The following is a 21,378-nucleotide window of genomic DNA, read 5'->3' on the forward strand; positions in this document are numbered from 1 at the left end:
GTAATGTACCGAGGAAAAAAATAACAAGCAAATCTAAATCACATGCATATTCCCTATTCTCAAAACTGGGTACATTTTCTTGTTAGGAGTCAATTTAGGAGTGAGTAATCTTTACTAATCTATGATTTTAAAGTGTTTCAGCAGTTTTGAGAACTCTTTAAACAATTTATCCTAATGTGCTAAATTACTCATAATGTAGCGAAAATATTATAAGCCTATAATAATCTAATTTTAACGTATTGCAATAATATTGCAGGCCTAACTTCTGCCTATTGTGTACAATAACGTCATCTATGCTTCACATCGACAGTTAGCGATAACTGCTTATCGAATAGCCTGACATCTATTGGCAATTTGACAAACTACAAGTTATTTTACCATAGACTAAATATAACATTTTATTGACAAGCTAATAATAATACATCAATGATTATGTCATAATTTAAAATTAATCAGTTGCCGTAAGTAATTTCTTGTAAATTCATATTTTGGAATATTTAGTTCGTCATTTAATTCTGAATCGACTTATGACATTCGTTTATAACCAATAATATTAACATTAATACTAAAACTCTGTTTTGGTAGCCCAATTGAATGAAGTTTATGAAAATATATCTATTTATGTAGGGTAAAACATGTTTATTTTATGCATTTTAGTGATAATAATTTCATAAAGTAGTACTTTTAAAACATTCAATATTTTTATATTTTGTTTACTAACAAACTGGCAACATTGAGTCTAATTTATTGGTGTTCGATGTCGACGAGTTTATCTAAATTACCACTGCAAGTTCACGACAACAAAGTGTATTTTGTTTGTGTAGTGCATTGTAAAATGACCTAAACTGTGATCAGTGAGACTTAATTGTGCTTAATACGTAAACAAATCTAAAACAGGCATCGTGAAAAGCGATATGATACTCTCCTTGGCAGTGTTCTAAGATTGTTCTCATATCGCGAAGTTTCATAATAGTGACATAGTACTATGATAAAAAGTGAGATGGTTCCGAAACCAGCGAATCAGAAGCGGAGGTATGTAACTTAATTTTATTTTACGTATTTAGTGTACACACTGTTATTATGGGTGAGAACTAGGAACTTAATTCAGCGTTTAACCTCAGCTTTGTATTTTCCTGTTTGGTTGGTGACAAGGTGCCCAAAGAACTTTCTCTTTGGCGTGCTTAAAACTATATGATAATGTGATAAAAACATTATAAATGAAGTTTGATTTTGTTTGCTTTACCCTAAAATATGGTTTTCACTAGTAATACTTGCATTCGATATTCAAATATTCAATTTAAATTTGGTTGTAAGGTTATTTTTGTACAAGACTGAAGACGTTGACCCTTATGATGAAAACACTAAAATTTAATATTATTTATATCACAATTAAGGAAATAACCTCGGTAACTTATTGGTAATTGTTATAAGTTTTACATTTTCATGTAAAACATTTTTATCATATAACCATACTGACTCACAACTTGCAGGATATTTCTTAGTTGCCTCTAAGTGAGTATAGGAATATTGTTAGGTCAATTTTATTATTTTGTAATTTCAATTTCATTGTTAGATAATGTTGATTATGGTGAAATATATATATTAAATATTTTATTTAACGGCCTGAAATCTATTTGAGAAATCTACAGTTGGAGTAATATTGGCAGTAGGATAAAATTGTACAATTGAAATAGTAGGTTTAGTTCGCCATATTCTAAAACATTGGCAATTTCATATACCATGATATTAAAATTATATATGTATATGTTGAATAGATTAAATTTACATTTCTCCTACAGTTACAGTTATGTTACAGTGTTACAGTTAGTTACGATTTGGGCTTTTTTGTTGAACTTATATTACCCCAACTAATCTATTATACATGTTCGAGAACTTTCCAAAGTCTATTATCTCCATAATATTTTTGAAGGTAAAGTCTGGGCTATCTAGACTTCATTTACAGGTCACCTAAGTCTTCAGGTAGGGTCTTCAGTCTTCATCGACAACATCATAGTCATAGTTGACATAAACAGGATGGAATTCTTTGCCTCTATGGTATTTTTGAGGTTTTCTTATCGCTATCTTAAAGTGAGAGGAATATTTAAACTGGTTAAAACCGGTTAAGACTTAAAAACATTCTCAAAAGTGTCTGAATTCCTTACCAATCTATATGTACCCACGTGCGGTAGACCATGGCCTAAAGGTCTGTCACTGTGGGTGGATACTCATGTCCAATAGGAGAGTAATGGGTTAATGATCCTATACTCTTCACAATACAAAGAGTGAGAAATAGTCTGACAATATTTTTATGTGTGTGCATATTTCTTTTCTTACTTACTAAAGCATTCCTAAACAATATTTTACATCTAAGATGGCCTAGATTAGAGTGTATTAATAATTTTATCATGTCTAACTGCTGGCTAAGTCTATTCTTAGACTAAGATGATCACTTTGGCTGGGCAAACAATGAACATTTTCGAAGCGAACAATAATTACTTTAATTATCTTTTAGGGTTCTGTACCAAAGGGGTAAAATAGGAATTCTTCTTGACTGACTGCTGTATGTGTGAACATAAAAAGTTAGAAATAAAGGGGCTCTCTAAACAAGAAACCAGTATTTTTTGCATTTTTGGTTTTAAATATTAAACCTTAATGGATATTAGGATTGCATGGCCTTTCTGTGGAACCTGATGTACCCATATTTTTCTTATATTGTCTATAATAAAATGATAAGAAAAAGTATTAGTTTAACCATTCCGTAGTAATTTCGAACAAATGGGAATTTAAACAATGTTGAATGCTATTAATAGTGTTACACAAAGAAATCAATCTGTTCAAAGTTCATTTGTGAACTTATTTGTATACAAAATATGGTCTAATTATGTTGATTGTTGATCAAATTACAAATTAAAGCGAGAATTACAAATTTACATAGAACTAACCATATTAATTAATAATACATATATTTGTGCAAATTTAGAGCCCATAATACTAGCAACAGTCTACCTATGTGATGTTACAATTGTGCAAGGCGTTTTATTTTATTAATGAACAAGTTACCTTCTACCTTGTATACCCAAAGGAAATACATTTAGTTTTTATCAAAATCAACCTCGTAACTACAATTAGCAGATTTTTAGATTTTACCATCCTTACACATTTAAAAATTCCTTCTGTGAATAAAATTCCTTAAATATGGCCATTTGTATTTAGAGTTAACCCCCTAATTAAAAACCAATTATGTAATCTTTTAAAGGAAAACATTAAAGAATAATTAGTTTTGTCTATGAAATTGGCTCCTGTCTCGAAAAACTAAATATCATGGGTAAACTAAATATAATGTATCTCTCACAGCAGTTATAGCCCAATGTAATATGATTTTTTATCTAATATTCGGGATTTGTGAGGAATAATATTAACTTAAACAATTGTACCCACATATGAAATGTTATTTTTTAAAGATTGGAGTAGCATATGAACATCCACCTAACCTGAGGTGGCAACTCCTACTTATTAACATCAGCAATTAACCCCAGGATTAGTGGCGTGGTAACCTGAGGTTGGCTACAGGTGCATTGTCCCTGAGGACTAAGTTAGAATGCCTGAAATAAATGTCTCTCCTTTACTACACCCAAACACAGTAAACCAGAATACAGTAGCGCATAACACAGGTACAATAAGCCTAAAATAGGTGTGGTAGTGGTATCTGAAATCAAACTACAAAAACTATCTTTATATAACTTCTTTACAACCTTTTTATCTAAAAGTATGGAGTGTGTTCCTAAATTCCTATATCTATCACTACTAAAGACGTTGAGAAAGTATATCGTAGGAATTTTCTAGTACAATTAACATGTGTGTAGTTCTTTTAATATGTTCACATGTCCTTGAAATAACTCTCCTTGAAGTATGTGCTTACATTTGAAGTACCTTAATTAAGTGAAAGCCTTATCAGTGTAATCAGTGATTTATAAGCATGTGTTACTCTTTCTATCTGTTTATGTATGAACTTTCTTTTTCTCATGGTTTTGCAAACATAATATATGTAGTTAAGCACAACTTAAATATAAAAAATATGTGTGGTTAGTCCAAAAAATTGTTTTACTCATTATAAGTATTATTTTTATGATATAAGAGTAGTAGACAAGTATGTAGTCCACCTGATGGTAAGTGGCTACTGTCTCACTCTGTCTGTGGACATCACGTTTCCATTTCTTCCTCAGGTAGGTCACAGATGCGCCGCTACCCATGAGGAATAAGCTAGAATGCCTCGGAAACATTTATACTTGATGTATGTCTCCCTTACCATAACCCTTTAAAGCAGAACACATCAGCGCTTAACATTGCTGTTATTAGGCAAGAATAGGTGAGGCGGTGGTGCCACAGTTCAACCATAGAGGATTCTACCACCTTTAAAAATTTAAAACTTAGTTCTGTTTATATATAACTAAGTTTCAAATACATATGGACATACGGATTAGCCTTATGTCTACACGAACAACAGAAAACTAAATAATTACGATTTTAATTTTTCCTTCTGTTTATCTAGACAGTAGTCTTTAGAATTCCCTTGACTGGTAACCGCAATATAAACAATTTTGCAGGAAGGCACTGTCTCTTTCATGGAATTTAATCCCCTTGTTGCCTCATATGACATAATTATATAGGAACGGAGGCAATGGTGTTTTTCTAGGCGAATATAATAAAACAAACTTTTCCTTACTATTCCCGATCGCTATAAGTTGCTATGTCATGTTATTGTTATAAATTTCGTTTGTTTTGACCACATTACATACATTAAAATACAAAAAAAAATAAACATAGGGTTTGCCTATGTTTAGGGAACTGAGTTATAAATGATATAAAGTCATGTACTTGTGATGTGTAAAAAATGACATTTTGAAGACTATGGAGATAATAAAATTTGGAAAGAAAGGAGTAAATCAGTTTTTTTTTGCTTCGTCACACTTGCAAAACAAGCATGATAAACTTTATCTTAGCTATAGTTATTGTCAAAGATATCTGCTAGTGATAGCCAAAACATTGAAATTTGGCCCCGTCGAAAATCGTGGAGTTTCGAGGTTCAAACTCCACTTTCCTCTGATTTTCAGCTTTTGTGTTATTTAGGAACATTTATGAAATTAAACCATAATAATTTGGACCACTGGGTTAAAATCCTTGGATAAATGTTTCGACATACTATCTAACACACAGAAGGCGAGCATGCGAAGGTGTGTGGTTGTAGTTCGACTCCGGCGGCGCCACCGCCACACCTATTTCTGCCTAATAACAGTAGTGGTAGGCGCTGCTGTGTTCCGTTTTGAAGGGTGTGGTAAGGGAGATATACTTTTCCGAGGCCTTCCAGCTTAGTCCTCAGAGGTAGGGGCGCATCTCAGAAATTTTATCATCATTTGTACGCCAATAATTGGTACAGTAAGCGTTGTTCCCAAAGTGCAAACATCCAATATTGTAATCCTTATTGACAAATGAATAAATGATTATGATTATGATCTGTGGCCGATCTCGGGTAGGAATATCTAATCCTATCTGGGATTGATTACAGATGTCCATAGGCGGCAGTAGCCACTTACCATCAGGTGGACTGCATGCTCGTCTGCTACTCCTGTATAATATAAAAAATACAGTTGGTATAAAGGAACTAACAATTCGTTAAAAAGTTTTTATTTCACATGTGACAAACGAAAATCAATCGCGATAAGTTATCTATATCTCAATATAGATGCATACTTGCTATAAGACAGGTATCTACTTACAAACTATCATACCATCTATTTTTGTTGATGACAATATCTCATTTCATCGCATATGTTAATTTCGTGAAGTATTTTATATGACAGTAAGGAACAACTAATCTCAAATTGGACGGATTCAAAGCTGTCATATCTTCGTAACTAGATAGATACATTCCTTTTATTTAACGAAAGAAAATGGTGCAACAGTGACATCGTAAGTAGTAGTGTTTTTACGTCCATGGCACCGCCAACACGTACTATACACCTGTTGCTGTTTTATAATAGCAGTCACAACGCTGGTGTGTTCTGGTTTGAAGGGCGTAGTAAGGTAGACGTTTACAAGCATTGCAAACTTAATTTAGAAACTTATATCTTGGGACTGTGTTTTTATTTGGGTTTGATTAAGATTTTCATGGGCCAACTACAATCAGGTGGACTGCAGTTTTTTTGATATTTAAACTTAATAAAAAACCCATTTCTTAGAAGATGTCTCTAAAATTTCCAAATAAACTATAAAATCTTAAGATTCTCCAAGCTCCCTGGTATTGGTTAATCCCCGTACACACTTCGCACTTCAGATTAATCCAGTGGATGACTAAATTAACAAGAAATTATTACTTAAACAATACTCGATACTGGAAATTTAATTAACTACTGTTTTACCGGTACTGAGTGTGTCGTCAAACTCACTCTTATTACTAGAAGTAGTTATGGGTTCAACGACATATATTTTTTAATACGATTACTAGGCACGTGAGACTCATGAGGCTTTCCGACTAAGTCATCTATGATCAATCAAATCAACTAAATGAGGTTTTTTCATATTTGACATGTGCGGAGTATCTTTATTTCAAATATTAGTGGGGAATTTTAAAGATAATAATACAATAAGCAATGATATTATGCTGATAGCCTCTTTTGTTGACAAGCAAGGAAACCTTCAAAAGGTACCCGGTACCGTGGAAGCGACACCGAGTTATGTGGAATTAAAATCCTCCAGGTGGCCGTCATCAGCGCTACGTCGTCCTTTGAGCGGTTCGTATACCGTAATAAATAGGTACTAATTACTAATTGTGAGACTACAGTGTCAGGTAGGATGATATAGGTGTCCGGGGTTCGAATCCCAAAATCAAAACTTCAGAAAAAAGAAATATTCTAAAAATCTACGCAGATGGCCAGGGTACTTTACCGAATCCTTCAAGCCAGAACTCGGCTGAAACATGTGAATCATGGTATTCCTAAAACAGACTTGATTTTAAGTAAATACTCACTGACTATTATTGACTTTGCAACGAAAAGTACAGGATATACTATTAACCTTTTTACATAATATTTGTGTTTGCCATTGAAATAAATCTTTGAACTATAATTTCTAAATTACGACCATATTAATTACGGGTTGCATTTTCCTTATAAAACCAGCCAAATTAAGTGCCAAAATTTGCATAATTTCGGCGAAGTGTCATGTAAACGTAGACATAGGCCGTTTATCCACCGCCACCGTCACCGATCCGTCACTAGAACAAACGGCCATACCGTTACGTAAAGCGATAACGTAGTAATATGTCAAGTATTTTAAACAAAAGCATACTAATATTGCTTCACGAATTTTCGGAAGTGCCTACAAAATTAAATTAACATATGCGTAAATTGGTTTTACCAAAAGCAATGACGCCAATTCGAATGAGGATAGAAAGGATGATTTCATTTTTTTGTCGAATATTTAAAATAATTCGCCAAGTACGAATCGGATTCGCACATGGAGGCTTCCGTACCACGAAATATTCATAATTTTTTACTTTATTTTACTATTTTCAATAATACTTAGTTATATAACACAATAGATGGCGTTGGGGTGAAGATGAATAATACGTAAAAAACTTATAATAAAATTAAAATAACTGGTTATATTAAGATATGTTTTATAGTTCTTATAATACCAGAATTAAATGGATTGTAAAAATTTCAACCGTTTTGCTAGTAGTTACGGTTTAACAGTTAGATCGAAAAATTTCGAAAAATACCGGTGTGTTGTATGGAGACCCCCTTTAATATTCAACGTTATTTTTTTATAGTATTTGTTGTTATAGCGGCCACCGTTATGCATCCTCTGTAAAAAATTCATGTATCTATCTCTTACGGTTACGGAGATATAGCCCTGTGACAGACGGACAGACAGACACACAGTGAAGTCTTAGTAATAGGGTTCTGATTTTACCCTTTGGGTACGGAACCCTAACAACGTCATTCGCATTTCGTTTAGGCAAAACTTTTCTTAGAAACCCTCTGGTGTCTATTATACGAGCGATAACCCGTGTCCACTACGGCGGACAACGGGTCGGCGACGACCCTCCTAACAGACAAATAGCAAAATATAAGTTAAATGTGATGAGCACATGAAATATCCATATAATCTGGATCTTGGTGTTGCTGTGACTTATACATAGTAATTCGGAGATTCAGTCATATACACAGTGCTTTTACGTAGTCATTAGTAGGTAGTAGGTAACACATCCTTCCATCCAGTGAAAGTGATCACCTAATATTAGATTGACTGCTTGCTTGTTTCTTTTAGTACATAATTTCTTATCAGTAAGAGTTAACTATAGAATGATTTTGTCTCATACTTATATTTTGTACATTGATATTAATAGATATCGCCTGAATTAATATGATCGTTTCGTAATAAAATCACATATAGAAAGCCTTAATTGAGCCTAACTACTTATTTATAAATAATATGATATATTATATCATTACGAATATAATGTTACCCTTAATATGAAATTATGCGCCGAGGCGAATGGAATATTAAACAGTAAATAAATCTCTCAAATAAAAAACTTTATAATGGATGAAGTATAGCTAATAGTTAAAACGTGTCAGGGGCCGTCCACGCTGGCTAATCTCACTCACAATAGAATACGGAAACGTAAACAAACAAAACATTCTTTTACGATCCTCTCTCTTACATAACCCGTTCCCTAGCCAACCGGTGACCCGATTTTATCGGCAGAAAATGAAGAAATACCTAATTGCCCGATTTCGAACTCGCTCACTGACGGTTCCGTATCACCAAATTTCCATTTACTTTTTCCAGTATTATATTATCGTTGTCATAGCAGTCACAGAAGTAAAATTTGAACTGCCTACCTATTGCAGTTGAATAGGTCTCAGTATAAGGATTATAGATATTTGTACTGTGAATAGGTGAAACGAATTCGAAGCGTTATTTGTAGGGCGACACCCATTTATTTTAATTTTTTTTATTTTTCCAAATTTTGTTATTCCGGCGACCGTCATTATTTATAGAGTATGTAATAAATTGCGGTGTAAGTGATAGAGCCCTGTGATAGACGGATAGACAGCGGACACTTAGTAGTAGGGTTCCATTTTTACCCTTTGAGCATGGTACCCTAAAAATGAAGAAATAGATCGACAGTAACGCTAATAGCTACCGATAATCGTGCTGTGGAATTTTCCTCTTGGATCTTAAACGAGCTGACGCTGTCACATCGCATGGATAAGCGTGAAGTAGTTCAAGCGTGTTATGGAATTGATAATGTAAATGTGACGCGCGTTGGTGTGTTGATAATTAAAATACAAATTGTTGTTTACTTTCTACGTTGTGGTTCCCGGTGGGCTTCCAGAATGTTCGCCGTTATTTTTTTGGGATTTTTTTGGGATTCATGTTGACTCTGTTGTATATAAGATGAGAAGTTTATTAAAGGTAATGGAGCAGTAAAGTCGTAAAAATTGTTGATAATTTCATATTAAATAGAAAATAATTAGAAGTCAAGTATTGGATTTAGACCTCCTTTGATTAACACCACCTGACCGGTCCTGTGCAGTGTCCGTGTCCTGTGTGGTACCGTGTCCTCCCGCTGTTTTCTTTATGTCATTGGTCGTCGGTGGTAGTGGGTCGCCAGTCGGCGGTGGCCGTCCTATGGTTCATAATTTGATGGCCCATGTCTAAGCACCTGTGATAAATCTACCGTAATTAAACATAAGTTTAAAGTTGAAACACATATAGGAACACGTTTTTTGTCTGCACGGCACGCGTCCGACACGATCTAACCGTAGATGTGAATTAACCCTTTGATAACCTTAAAGAGGGCTTGGTTCGTCTATGTTATTACGTCTAGAACTAGGTCTGGAACTTTCGTTGCGATATCTCATATGAACTGTTCTATATATGCCTACGTTTCTTTTCCTTCGTTATATATAAACCAAAGAAATTTAACTTAATTCGTTTATCCGTTCGTGATTTCCCATTGCCGATGTAGATTATTTCGTGTGTTCAACAAATACTTTTTGCAGCCCTTCACCTTGACCCTGTTAATGGCTTTTTATTATGCAGTTTTGCGCACTTATTAAATGAACAATAAATGAATATTAATAAAGAGTTTATTCTATTCACTTTAAAATAGCTTCTTGAATTTACAATGTCAATAGTAGGTGTCCATTGTCTTTTTTGTATACGAAATATAATAAATATTGACTAAAGCTGTACAATGTTAGTTTAATATTTATCCAGGTTTGTTCCGAAATATAAGTTAAGCATCGTTGCTTTTAACTTTGTAGATCGCTTATAATCTATAATGTTAGTTAATATCGCACGCGATCGAGAATAGAATAGATGACAGCTAATGGCAAAGTTTCGTGCTCGTTTTCCGAGTACGTTAAGTCGGTCCCAGTGGTTACATTTTGTCACAGGCCTTATAGGCGATTAAACACGACAAGCAGTCCGTATTGGAGCAGTATGATGGAACGCATAAAGCCTTCCCCAGTCATAAAAAGAGATCCGTGAACCGCAGTGAGTCATAAAAATGGTTGCTGACGTTGCACTTAAAATTATGTTTTTAAATAACATAATGCACGTGAGCGTAAATGATACTTACCTACTTATCGCAATTGAATTATTAAATCGACAAAACATATTTCAGCTATTGCTGACGTATAAAAAGATAGCACGCTATATCTTTGAATGTTTGCTGATGCGACTAAATTTAATCTACTATCGATAAAATTTTTGATTTAGATAAGGTAAGGCAAAGGGAGTTAAAGTGCCCACTATGTATAAAATGTCCTTAAAAGCAACTCTAGATTGGCTCGCTTAATTAGAATTTGACTTAAACTTGGTAATGTATTAGGGTATGACATGAGCGTAGATAGTTTTGATGGGAGAGGAGGGTTCAACAGCAGTGGCTTTGTCGAGGTCAGCGAAAGAAGAGGTCAGCTAGTCTCTGTTTTTTTTCTAAACTTTGTTCATATGTGACATCTCCACATACATCAGAGGTTCTAACTGAGGGCAAATAAAATGCGCGTTGCGGTCCTGCGGACTAACATGGTCGGCTCATATGTAAGTCAGGCGACCACCCTTCCACCGAAAAGCAAAAACTACTTCATGCTTGAAAATGTGCGGCGGTGATTCCCCAGTCGATCTATACGGGTTGTATAACACTTCGTTTCAAATTATTCGTTAAAAATCCATGTACGGGTAGCCACACTACCGAGATCCCATAGCAAAGTATCTTTTTTAAATTAGTCACCGCGCCCATTGTGAAAGACATAAAGAAAATATTTCACTCCGTTTCTCAAACTCCTATCTTATCTGCATATTCAATCAATTTCAACTATTTAAAACTGATAAAAGTTTATTTAAGTCCGTGATCTTCGTGCAGTTCGCTTGTCGTTGCGATAAAGGCAATGCCGTATTAAAATAATGTGTACTTTTTTTTTACTTTTATTAAATATATGTAGGCATTTATCCTAAACCTTCAATATGGAATTTGGTAATATTTAACTATATTAAGTTGAGCTCAAAATACAGACATATGTTGGTTTTTAATTTTTATACAGCAATTTTTTATCGTTTATCGCTTGATGAGTAATGACTTTTAAATAAGTATTTTTCTACTTTTATATAATAAGCGAATGAATTTGCAGAAGATTAAAAACACTATATCTACTCGTATATGTGAAATACACGAACTGTATATAAATAACTATAAACATGCATCTACTATTACATTATCCGTTTGGAAAGTGTTGTCGTCAACCCTTTACTATCCCTTTTTTTTTTGTTGACGAGGGGGAAACCTTCAAAAGGTACCCGACGCTATGGGAGTGACGCCGGGTTATGTGGGATTTTTACCGCACTAAAAACCCCCCGGTGGCCGTCCTCAGCGTTTGGTGGAGAACTCCGGGATCTCCAACGAAACACAACCGGAGTCCTCCCTTCTATCGGGCTCTGCCCTGGGGGAGCAATTTACGCTCCTCTCACATCCCCTGGTGATTACAGCGATATGCGACCACACAAACCGCTGTTCTTCTCGGGGTCGCTTGCTGGACGGTTTGAGCTCCCACTCTTGCAGCCCGCAACCCCGAAAGCCCCCTTTAGTCGCCTCTTACGACAGGCAGGGGATACCGTAGCCCTATTCTGGTCCTACTACAGGGAGAACCCTTTACTATCCCTACGCAGGATACGGTTCTCCTTTCAGAGTGAAAGAGGTTAGGGACCATAGTCCGACGCGCTGGCTAAATACGGATTGGTAAACTTGACACTCTTGAAACTTTTTCAAAACTCTCCGGTATAATTTTCCTTAGTTTTTTGGAAGTTTTTTGGACGTTTTTTGGAAAGTGTAAATGAACTTTTTTTTTGTTGCAATTATTGCAGTTACCCCTTGGCCTATATAATTAAGTATATGACAATCCTGTGATAGACACAAATCCAAAACCACCAACTTTAAAATCCGTCGTCCCGTTTAGAAAACAGGTTGGTTACTACCATCTCTTAAAACAATATTGTTTTAATCATACTTTTCCTTTTTTGCAGGAAATTTAACTTTTTAACCAAAATATGACAATTTTAGTTGGTTTTATACAATGGATAAGCGAAAAATTAATAAGGGTTTAAGTTTGTTCAACTGTGTATGACTTAATATTTTACTGTTTTAAGGAGGAAATAATACTTTCCTGAACTATGATTGTTTTTAAAAAAATCTACGTACATAATTATTCGTGCATAGACCTAAACACGATATCCTACTTTTGGGACGGTCAGGTAAAAACATCACTTGGCTGTCAGACATCAAACAGCCTATTGTTAAACAAACCCTTTGTTGGGTTTTTGAGGTTCTGTATTCAAAGGGTACCATGGTAATCCTATGCGTCCCTCTCTTACATCATCGTACCTTAAAGTGTACTTGAAATTGAAGATAAAAACAAGAGGCACGTTTTTAGCGCTTTTAGCTTAGAATACGTGCAAACGTTTAAAGCTTGTACCGAACCCTCGGTATGCAAATCCTACTCGCACTTCACGATTATTTTTATCATACTTTTTTATTATACACAGTACTAATCTATTCTACGTTCTACAAAACAATTTTATCAAGTAAAAAATAAAACAATTACCTAAACTTCACGGTCCGTGTAGTACCCTAACCGTTAATTCTGTAATGTAACCAACGTAGTAAGAGAATTTAAGAATTACCTAATTCTCCATATATTCGAAATAAATGTGTATACACATTTATTTCGAATATATGGAGAACGTTTCTTCGAGTAATTTTCTAACCATGGAATTTAAAAAACCGTGTATCAAACACCCAAGGTTCCGTAATCGGTATAATTATGTAGCTCAAACTCATCTTATATTCAATGGGCGTTTTGAAGTCACATCGGCAGCATACATTGACGAAGTAACTAAATAGATTCCTATTATAGGACTGTTATTAAATAAAGCAGTGGTAAAATAGTGGTTTGAAATTCGATCACTCATTCAGAGGACATGTAATTCTGTTCTTTTTTGCTCGTTCGTATTAGTAATTATAATTATCTTAATTACACAACAATGAAAAAAACGGCAAGTAAACTAGAATACTACTAGGAAACTAGGACTAATACACTACATGTAAGAATTAAAAAAAAAACTGAAAGGCGTGTGTAGTCTACTAGTATTGGCCAGTGAAAAGAAGCCCAGCAGTAGGGCAGGAATGGATTGAGGACGATTATTAAATAAAGCCACTCCTTCCAATGTTATTGTTATCTTACGTATCAAACGCAGATAATTGTATATTATATATAAATTATGTTAGGACTATTCAGTTACTTCATCCATGACTATACAAATATGCGTATTTATTTACATTTATAGTGTTATAGTTGAGTTAATTCATCATTAGTAGGTACTCACAAATGGGAAAATATTTTTACGATGATCGTTAAATCACTAACGAGCTTACAGTTCTTATGGTAAATGAGCGCTACTTCCCATAACTCTTGACCACCAGTGGCTATCAATAACTAACACAATTTGAACCACTATACCACGATTAAACTTGAAGTCTTTCAAAGTATACTTATGCCACTGTCAAGCACCTGGTCAATTTTAAGCCCCTCGAGAAGATTTTTAGCTTAATCAACTACTTGTTAATAGTATTAGTACATACAATTTAGACAAGGCAAGATTGGATGGACTGGTTATTAATAATGGATGTTATAGGTAATTAGATATCTACTCGTATTTTTAAGTTAAATTTGTTTTGATTGATCGATACAATAAATCGGGCTCTACCAGATCTCCTTGAACAGGGCTTCTTTACTCCTTGAGACCCCTCAAAAATTATTTCGGATATGACCCGAAAGTCTATCAAACCGGGACAAGACCGGGGAAACTCGGACAGATGGTAACACTAACATCGCATAAAAAGAACAATCCAAACAGTAACACTTGTAAGGTCAAATTTGATAAAACGTGTAAACAGTTTTCGAGATCCTACCATGATGTCAGATCTATTTTCATACGCGTCGTAGACGGAAGATCTAATGTTATTACTGCTTTAGGCAATGTTTAAACACTCTTTATTCTTGCAAGCCATAACTTCGCTTATCTTTAGTTATGTGTACAAGAAAAATCTCTTGAACAATGTTTTTTAGTTATTTTATAAAACAATGACGTCAACGGTAAGCTGTCGTTGTATACCCACCGTTGAATAAAAGATTACTATTGTTAACTTTTGCTGGTTTAATGTTTGACTTACTCAAAAATACATATTTTTCTTACCGATGTTTTATTGTTGAATAATATCAAGTAAACTTAAATTTTATACAAAATTACACTTTAAGTGGTATGGCCATTTTGTTCTACAGTTAAAATAGGACATTGCCAAAATCGACAATCACAATTTTACAATTGTAAAAGGTTCTCACCGCGTCAAATGTTGCCTTTGCTAACTTTAGTAAAAGGAAGATTCAATATATTTGCGACACTACAAATTGACATAAAATGAGACGATCTCTTAATCAGCCGTATGTGTGGTTACTTGACTAATGAAGTCAACTTTAGTATTACAATTGTAGTGCTAAGGAGTCCTATTTAATGTTATTTAATATTGTAGTAATACCATTAATACCATCCAGTTGCCACAATATTTTTATACAAAACCTCATTGACGTTTCTTCTTGCATTACCTCAATTTTTTAATTTATCAAAAGCAATAGACTGTTAATAGACCATGCCATTTTTTTGTTAAAAAATAAGTAGCAAATCTAGATGTAGTTTAGTACCGGTGGTAAGTCATCACTAGTTAGATACTAGTGATGACTTACCACCGGTACTCATGAACGTATTATTTGAATTGACCCATTAATTTATTTCTCTATATATATTATAAAAAAATATAGATATTTCTGATCCAATCACCACTTAGACGATCTTTTGATACTTTTATATCGTTAACGTTCGTATTCTGCGCCGTAATGACGCCGGCGGGCGTCGAGAGCGGAATTAGGTTAACTGAGTAGTTAGCTGAGATAACGCCGCAACGCAGTTAACTATGGTAATGCTATGCATTTGTTTATCTTCGAGTTTAAACGGTAAACGAATAAACATATGTTTGGACCAGGTTTGTTTTTTACAAAAGATGGTTTTGTTGGAAAATAAACGCTTTAGAGAAATAGTTAAGAGAAAATGTAAGTCTGTTCAAAAGTAAGTGGGTGTGTAATGTGTTGTAGATTTTCTTAAATATGCAACTGTTACTGGGCAAGATTTTATTGAAAAAATCTTTACAATAACTATATACACACAAAATATACTTTTTTATTTGCTTCACACATCTTTGAATATTTACATTACGAGTAGAAGTGGGGACTCCGGCGTAAGAGTGTGTGAGGCACATCACTGCCTAATATCATTCTGCTCTGAAAATAATGAACATAACAAAATAAGGCACAATATAATGGCAATAAATACTCGTACAGTCGTTTATCATTCAAAAAAGACAATTCATTTCATATATGTATAGGGCCAACCGTTTAAAGTACGTGTATACTGCATAGAGTTCGTATGCATCAGAGTAGAAAGCGGAAATTTATACCACCGCCATATCATTTTTAGATTAGTAATGATAAAGTCACACGAAGATAGCTCAATAGTAGCTATTTTATCTAACGTTAAAACGTTATCAAGGGTAGGGAATTGATCTTTGGTCAAATTAAATATTTATTAAAACATCTTAAATTTTAAATAGCTTATTAACTAATCTGTATACATTATAACTGTATAAATTAAATGAAGCGGTACTCTTTTACAAGTGATTTTATGTTGCCTTATAATTAATTGCACTTTAAAATATTTTCTTTATTAGGGAACAGCAATTAATTCTTTGCGTTTTTGTAGCAATTAGCGTAATTAAGTGTTATCAATGGAAACATTGGAAATGTGTCGTTATTAAAAAATAAAAACTAAATTCGAAACATGCAAATTTATGTTTTCGAGAAGCATTTATGTAATATCTATAGTCGAACTAAAATTACAAGTAACATGTTATTAGGTTTTTATTTATCTGTCACAAAGTTTAATTGAGTAGAAAGTACTTAAAGTTTGGCAGATGTTTAGTCCAATTATAACTTCCGTCAAAAATTCGGGAGATATTCTTGTTTCTTATCAAACATACTTGATTTGAAGGTGGTAGAACCCTTTGTGGTTCGACTCTGGCGGAACCACCGCCACACTTATTTCTACCTAATAAAAGCAGTGTTAGGCGCTGCTGTTTTCCGGTTTGACGAAAGGTGTTTTGACGCATCTTATAAAACAGACCCGTAAAAAAATAGTATAGAACGAAATTATGTGCGCCGATGTAACACGTAATTTAATGATAATATTTATTTGCGTCTAATGGTCGTTTGCTCGTTTAACATTTGTTTATCTACATATAAATAACGCCAAAGAAGTATAACTTCTTCATGCGTACATAAGTACATACGCTTGTTTGGAATAGATATTCACCACTGTGTTCCAAGATGCAGTCTCCAGCACGAAGATTAAATAGGCTCAATAGCTTGTATTGAGTCCATTTCACTCACACAATTCCATAGCCAAAACCGGTTACTCCGAGTTTTGAGCACCGTTTGAGGCTTCTTATTAAGACACATCTTTGAATCCGATGCATAAAAAAACAAGCAAGTTCAGTAGCCTGTTTAATTATATCATGGGCACCCGGTTGTACTGGGCCGACTTGTTTTTGTGTTTCTGTACATATGACTCAGTATGCCTTATTATGGAGTTTATACGTTGTTACGACTGGTACCATATTATAAAATTTTTAGTGTATACCTAGTTACATAGGATTCTGTACACAAAAAAATTAAACGGGATAATAAATAAGCCACCGCTATATGTCACATAGCTATAACTCCTAAATTGTAATACATAGACACTTAGAATTTGACAGTGTGTATTACAATGGCTACAATAACAATAAATAGGTACTAAAAATAAAAATATATATGAAGAGCGGTTCCAACACGAAGTTCCAAACGAAGAAGCTTACGTTTTTCTTTCATCTATTGAACTCTCATAGGTACCGACACACACTTTAGAGACACAATGCATGTGCTACGATATTTACTCGTATGTTATGCTACCAAATTCGCACTAAAAGTAAAATGAAGATTTGTTGGTGCGAAACCCTCCATATGCGAGTTCAACTCACGACTCGGCTAATTATTTTTACTTGTTATTGTTTAAATTCTGTATTCATTACCTAATTGACGTCACTTCACTACCTTAATTACCTACTTTTTGTTGAATACGCGGAAAGAAATTAAAATAATGTTATTACTCTTCATTATTCTTTCTCCGATGCGCTAATTATAAATTTTGAATCCATATTAATATAGCAACGGGTTTTTTCAGATCCATTGGTCGTGATAAAATTAGCGCGTTATAAGAAATAATCCTCATTTTCGTAATTTTTAATATAGACTAGTTTATATTTAATTTTAAAAGAACAAGGAAAACCGGTGTACCTATTAAACATGACTCAAAGTTATGTCTACAAAAGTGACCTTCACTCCCGTGAATCCCGTGACAACGTATCACGGGACTAGGCATGCTCTCTAATCCCACGCCTTACCACTTCAATGAGTAATGTATCAATTTAAGAGAATTTTCTATATCTGGATAGCAGTGATAGCCTAGTGGTTAAGAAACTCGGCCTCTTGATCGAGGGGGCCGAAGTTCAAATTCCAGGCCTCTGATTGTTCAAAGTTTGTGCGTATTTAAAGTTAATTATGACTTGCTTAAACGGTGACGGAAAACATGGTGAGGAAACCTGCATAACTAAGACACCTTAAAAAAACTTTCAAAGGTAAAGTTTCAAAGGTAATGGATTGAGGATGATGATGATGCTATATCTGGAAAGAGAAAGTTCAAGACTCTTCAACGTTTCTATGGAATGATAATACATAAACATTATCATATAGCCACAATTAATCATTCTACTTCATGGTACCTAACTGCGCATATGCCTACATATATATAGATATGTAAAGATTTATTAATCTCCAGTGTACTCTAATTGACCTTTTTATTATCGATCCTTTCGATCCTTTGTAAGGTCCGAAAACATTTTTGTCTACGCGATTATTTTAAAGCACGGAGTAGTCTACCTTCGGTGCTTTAAGCCATCAAATCAAAGACTATCTTCAGAGTTATTTGAACTCTTGGTATTGGATTTTTCAAACGGTTTCGATTAAGTTTTATTTCAATTGTACTAGAATAAAGGAATGGAAGTCCCATCTGGAAAGAGTATTTCGTTTTCTCAAAGATCCACTTTCGTTACACTTTATTAAGCTCCATAATAGAATAAAACTATACCAGTCATATACCTAGTTATCTACAAATTTCAGCTAGACGTGTGCTGTCGAATTCAATAATGTGTTCCCTTATCTCGTATCAAGTTTTTTGCTACTATGCGAGTTATTACGAAGTGAGATAAGCCCATCTTTGCTGCTATCAGTCGAACGTTGATTATGTTCCCTGATGGACTGCTTTATCGTTTTCTTTATACGTGAATCGGATATTCAACAGCAATATGCTCGTGAATGACGACCGACTTCCTCAGCAGTGCCCTATCGTGGGTAATCTCGAGGAAACAGGATGGAGCATGCAGTGTCCGATGGCCAGCCAGTGGATCAAACAACCAGTGTGCAATTACAATGTTTATAATTCAAACGTGCCATATGTGAACAGTGATCTCTCAATGCAGTGTTATAATAGTAACTATCCGGTCTGTGATAATGTGCCTCAATATTATCAACATATTCCACAACATCCGCCTCAGAACATGGTCTACCCTCAACGGCATCTAGTACAAAATCCCTTAAACTTGCCCTGTAATCAGAATCAGCAATGGGACTATAACTCCATGTGTTACAATGTTGACGGCCAACCCTGTCAATACACGAATGTTGTGGATCTAGAGGACTTTATGTAAGTTGATAATAACTTTTTTCATCATCAGTATCGCCAACTTTATCATCCATAGTATCTTAAATATCATAAGGAGGTCACATAACTTTGGTATAAGTATTTGTTTATAGGTTATCAGTCAATTAATAGATAATTTTAAAAGATTTCGTCATATTTTGATACTTTTTTGTAGTAATGAAGCAACGATTCTCAAATACAATGCAGATTTTTCCAAATACTCTATCGCTAAATTATATGAATATTCCCGATGACCTTCTGGGTTAAAGTTATCAACTTTATCGGTTTCATTAATGCGTATCTACTACCTATACTGCTAATTTTATGTCCTTACTATAAATTATATGGAATTTACGTACGGCTAAATAATAACGTATAACCAATGTTATGAATATTGTAACCCGCAATGACAGAATTTTTATTTACCTCTTGCTCTTTCCCTATAAGTTTGAGCGAGATGCATGCAATACCCGCCATCCTGGATTATTTGTTTATTAAATTTGTTCATTAAATCTGTTTTGTTTAGAATGGCATCTGAAATTCATACGACTTTTTGAAAGTGATCAATATTAATAATGGTTATTACATCATGTAAAAAAACAAGTATCACCTTAACAATACGTTCAACAACAGAACTATTAAGCATTTCTTAAAGTAGTCCTTTCAAGAATATTCTAATTATATGTTGTATCCGTGCACTTGGTACGGCCAAGAATAATATATCGATAACTTAATCTGAAGTACCACCTTCAACAGCTGTAGGTTATCTGTTGAACTGATTTTATCATCTATGCTCCTAAGTCCGTGTTAGGCTTTTATGGATATCACATAATCTTGTTCACATACGACCGATTGTTGATATTTATTGAGAATTTCACCTTTCCTAACTACCCTATCCTTTGTGAGTGGCTACATAGGCTTGCGTTCTTCATTGTCCACAGGTGGATCTAGTAGAAATATCAATTTTGTTCCGTTACCCTTGTATGTCTTGAGATATGCAAAATCACAAGGAACATTGTATAAACTTATGGAAAGATTTAAATAGTAGTCATTCTATCTATTTGCAATTTGTAAAAATCACCCCACGGTCGAGGACTAAATTGGAATGACTCTAATAAGGGTGTCTCTCCTACTACACCCTTCAAATTAAAAAACACCAGTGTTCAACGCTGCGAAAGTACCTACCACCCTCACATTCCGTTGTGGGAAAGGAAGAACTTCCGTCAGGCTAGATGATCATACCTGAGGAGCGACGTTCCTCCAATAGTCGCATTTCTACTTTTAATAAATAAGATTTGAGGAAAACTTTGATAGTGTGATCCAGAACCCTATGGCGCCATCGCCTGACGAGATGCGCTAAACCGCCACAAAGTTGTTTACAGTCTAACTGCGGTTAACAGAGTTTTTGAAACACTTGAGAATACACTTTAGGAAACTCATCCATGTGTATTTTATCGGATTCCTACATCTTATGTTATTATTTTACTGTAATTCTATTCCTTGTAGTCTGCTCCACCTCTAACTTCGCACACCCTATTCTACTTTCCTTATTTGTCCTTTTCTCTTTTCCATGCATAGGTTGTCTGGAAGAGATCGCTGCTTAGCGATAAGGCCGCCTATTGCATACTGTTTTACCCTTAATTAATACTACTGTTAAATTCTACTGTAAGTGTGCAATAAAGTGTATAATATTCTATTCTATACTATTTAATTTCTAATACAAATCTGAACTGAACCCAGGATTGTGGCATAGGACATCTTAATTCATAAAATTTATATTATTATTGCCTATCAAGCATTATTTGTATATTTTGTTAACTTCCATAAGCTCTCACGTAAACTCTTATCAGT

The 21,378-nt window shown here is 34.3% G+C and overlaps 1 protein-coding gene across 2 annotated transcripts in view; it reads left to right on the plus strand.

Annotated features, from left to right (window-relative positions):
• Window positions 1-727: 727 nt before the first annotated feature.
• The window catches only part of LOC140742916 (uncharacterized), a 106,686-nt gene continuing 86,035 nt past the window's right edge, over window positions 728-21,378 (plus strand). Inside the window, exon 1 of one of the 2 annotated variants that reach the window (XM_073073985.1) lies at window positions 728-1,032. In XM_073073985.1, the coding sequence (XP_072930086.1) occupies window positions 986-1,032 (47 nt within the window). In that variant the 5' untranslated portion in view covers window positions 728-985. The remainder of the gene's footprint in view (window positions 1,033-21,378) is intronic. The other variant, XM_073073986.1, reaches the window with a different exon arrangement.

This window comes from Epargyreus clarus, unplaced genomic scaffold (assembly GCF_041222505.1).
Source record: "Epargyreus clarus isolate Ecla_fem2 unplaced genomic scaffold, WU_Ecla_fem_2.2 ptg000006l, whole genome shotgun sequence".
NCBI classification, from domain to species: Eukaryota; Metazoa; Arthropoda; class Insecta; order Lepidoptera; family Hesperiidae; genus Epargyreus; species Epargyreus clarus.